The sequence below is a fragment of the Poecilia latipinna genome, unplaced genomic scaffold (genome assembly GCF_001443285.1).
Source record: "Poecilia latipinna isolate Pla-1442-1.1 unplaced genomic scaffold, P_latipinna-1.0 Scaffold3735, whole genome shotgun sequence".
Classification (NCBI taxonomy): Eukaryota; Metazoa; Chordata; class Actinopteri; order Cyprinodontiformes; family Poeciliidae; genus Poecilia; species Poecilia latipinna.
This window is the reverse complement of record NW_015116351.1, coordinates 36702-38895: the sequence shown is the minus strand read 5'-3', so window position 1 is coordinate 38895 and position 2194 is coordinate 36702. Positions and strand designations below refer to the sequence as shown.

The 2194-nt window shown below is 36.7% G+C and overlaps 1 protein-coding gene across 3 annotated transcripts in view; it reads right to left on the bottom strand.

Moving 5' to 3' along the window:
* Nucleotides 1-274: 274 nt before the first annotated feature.
* LOC106941540 (epidermal growth factor receptor substrate 15-like) overlaps nt 275-2194 on the bottom strand; it is a 30666-nt gene continuing 28746 nt past the window's right edge. For all 3 annotated transcript variants that reach the window (XM_015024596.1, XM_015024594.1, XM_015024595.1), the window contains exons 7-8: nt 1546-1590; nt 275-1348 (exon numbers count right to left, since the gene is read on the bottom strand). In XM_015024596.1, the coding sequence (XP_014880082.1) occupies nt 885-1348; nt 1546-1590 (509 nt within the window). In that variant the 3' untranslated portion in view covers nt 275-884. The remainder of the gene's footprint in view (nt 1349-1545; nt 1591-2194) is intronic.

Genomic DNA, 2194 nt, shown 5'->3' with positions numbered 1-2194 from the left:
TATATCCTGCTAATTGGCATTGTAAGAGAGGAGTCGGCAGCCAGGACAGGTGAACAGCAACAAGTAAAATAATGTTGTCAAAATCAACGATTTTGCTGAACAGACAGAAGTTAGTCAGCCTCATTAGTGCAATTGCATAGTCCAAATTAGGTCATAAGACCATAAACTAAGTTGATTTTATCGGCGAGCAGCGGCAGCAAGTCGCGCCAGCGTTCACTCAGCGTTCGACTACGTAAACTACGTAAGCCAAACTTCCCTAAGAAGCCAATTTGTGGGAAAATCCAAACATATTTGTTAGTGTCTATGTTCTGAGTACAAAAGCAATATTCTAAAACGTATTGTAACACTGTATTTACTGTGTGTAGTAAGTGTAACACTGAACAAAAGACCTAAGTCATTATGATGAATGGAGAGGTGTTTTCCATTCATCAGTTTTACATTGAGCGCATCAGTGTCCAGCTGGCTCTTATATCTCATCATATATGGATGTGTCTTCTGAAAACAAAACAATTGTAAGAGAATGTTGTTTTGAATGTGACATTCCATTTTTCAGGAGGATTGAAGTGTTCTGTCCATTGTGTGTTTTTTGATTTGTGTGTAGATTTCAGAAAGTATGAGGCATGCTGTCATAAATTGTGTCAACAATCAAATTGTCGCTGTAATATCAGTTCAGTTTTCACTAAGAGTTTTGAGGTGAAATCCATGCCAATTTCTATACCAGAACATTTCAGTTTTTCAATGTAAAATCTGGAATTAACAAATTTTTTAAACCTACTTTATCTTGTGACATGAATTTTAAAATAAGAGATTTTATTGATTTTTTTCCAAACTATAATCAAAAATGAGTTTCAGTTTTTGTCCCTTACAAAGACCAAAAATTAACTTTACCAGATTAAATTATTCTTACCTTGTGGTCCTTCTGTGTCCTCAGTGGTAGCCTCCTCATCTAGAAATCCATGGTGGTACTCTATTTTAGAGGGTGAGGAGACAGGACAGAGATCCAGCTCATACCCACTCGGGTCTGATTCTATGGAATGCTGACCTGGACACTTCCTCTCCAGGGTTGGTTCTGGCATGAACTCTTCTGATGAGCTCTGAATGGGTTTAAATCCACTGGAATCATCTACAACAGCAATGACATCCAAGTCTTCTCTGCTGTAGCTGATTTCTATGTCACTATCTTCATCTGGGAATTCAGATTCAAAGCACTGAGTTCCTGTTGAAGCTTTGTTTTCCGCACATGACAAACTGGTGTCTGCCTCATTTTCCACCTCGTCTTTAGCACTGGGAAAGAAAATATCTTTTGCAAAAGGGTCACTGCCTTTGAAAGGGTCTGAGGCAAAACCATCTGAAAAATTAGTAGAAAATGTGAATATATAACTGGCTGATTTAACAAATAATCATTTAAACAGCTTTAAAAAATTATGTCTTATAAAAGTAAAAATATTTTCTGCAAACTGATTCAGATCAGAAATGCTGTGTTGTGTTTAAGTTTGTCCTAATGAGAAAGGTTATTTAGATTTTTAAGAAAGGATGGTTCCTTACCAGATGAGTCTGTTTTAGGAAACAGGTCCTCGTTGAAGAGATCATCTACAAGGCAAGAAAGAAATTGGAGAACATTTTTTTGCAAATGCAGTGCTTGTTATAAGCATTTGATTACCTACTGAGTACAATCTATATGCATCTAGCATCTGAACCAAGGCAACAACGTTGCAAAGCAGCCTCAATGTTTGATGCGACTACCATAGTGCTCTATAGTTAGGAAACTGTGCTGGTTGCTCTACTTTGGTCAATGACACTTGTTTTTCCAGCTTCCCAAGCCGTTTGAGTACCTCAGAGGATCTTAAGCTTTTCCCATTTTCTTTTATGCCAGTTTAGAGACATGCTGGTAGGATACAGGAACACCTTCAGCTTGAGACTCATTTTGCCAAAGTGCACCACAGAGCCCCAAAGAAGATAATTTCTGCCTGTAGCATTAGGCTTTACAATGCCCAAGTCTGAGCTAATAAATTCTAATTTTCTTTGCTCTCAGTAGGTTTATTTGCATGTGCATGCTTGTCATTTATAGTCATATTGAACTGTCTCATCACTCGTAGGTATATATATATATATATATATATATATATATATATATATTATATGTAAATTAAAAAAGAAACACTTCTTTTTTTCCCCCCCCTACTTTTTAAAGAAA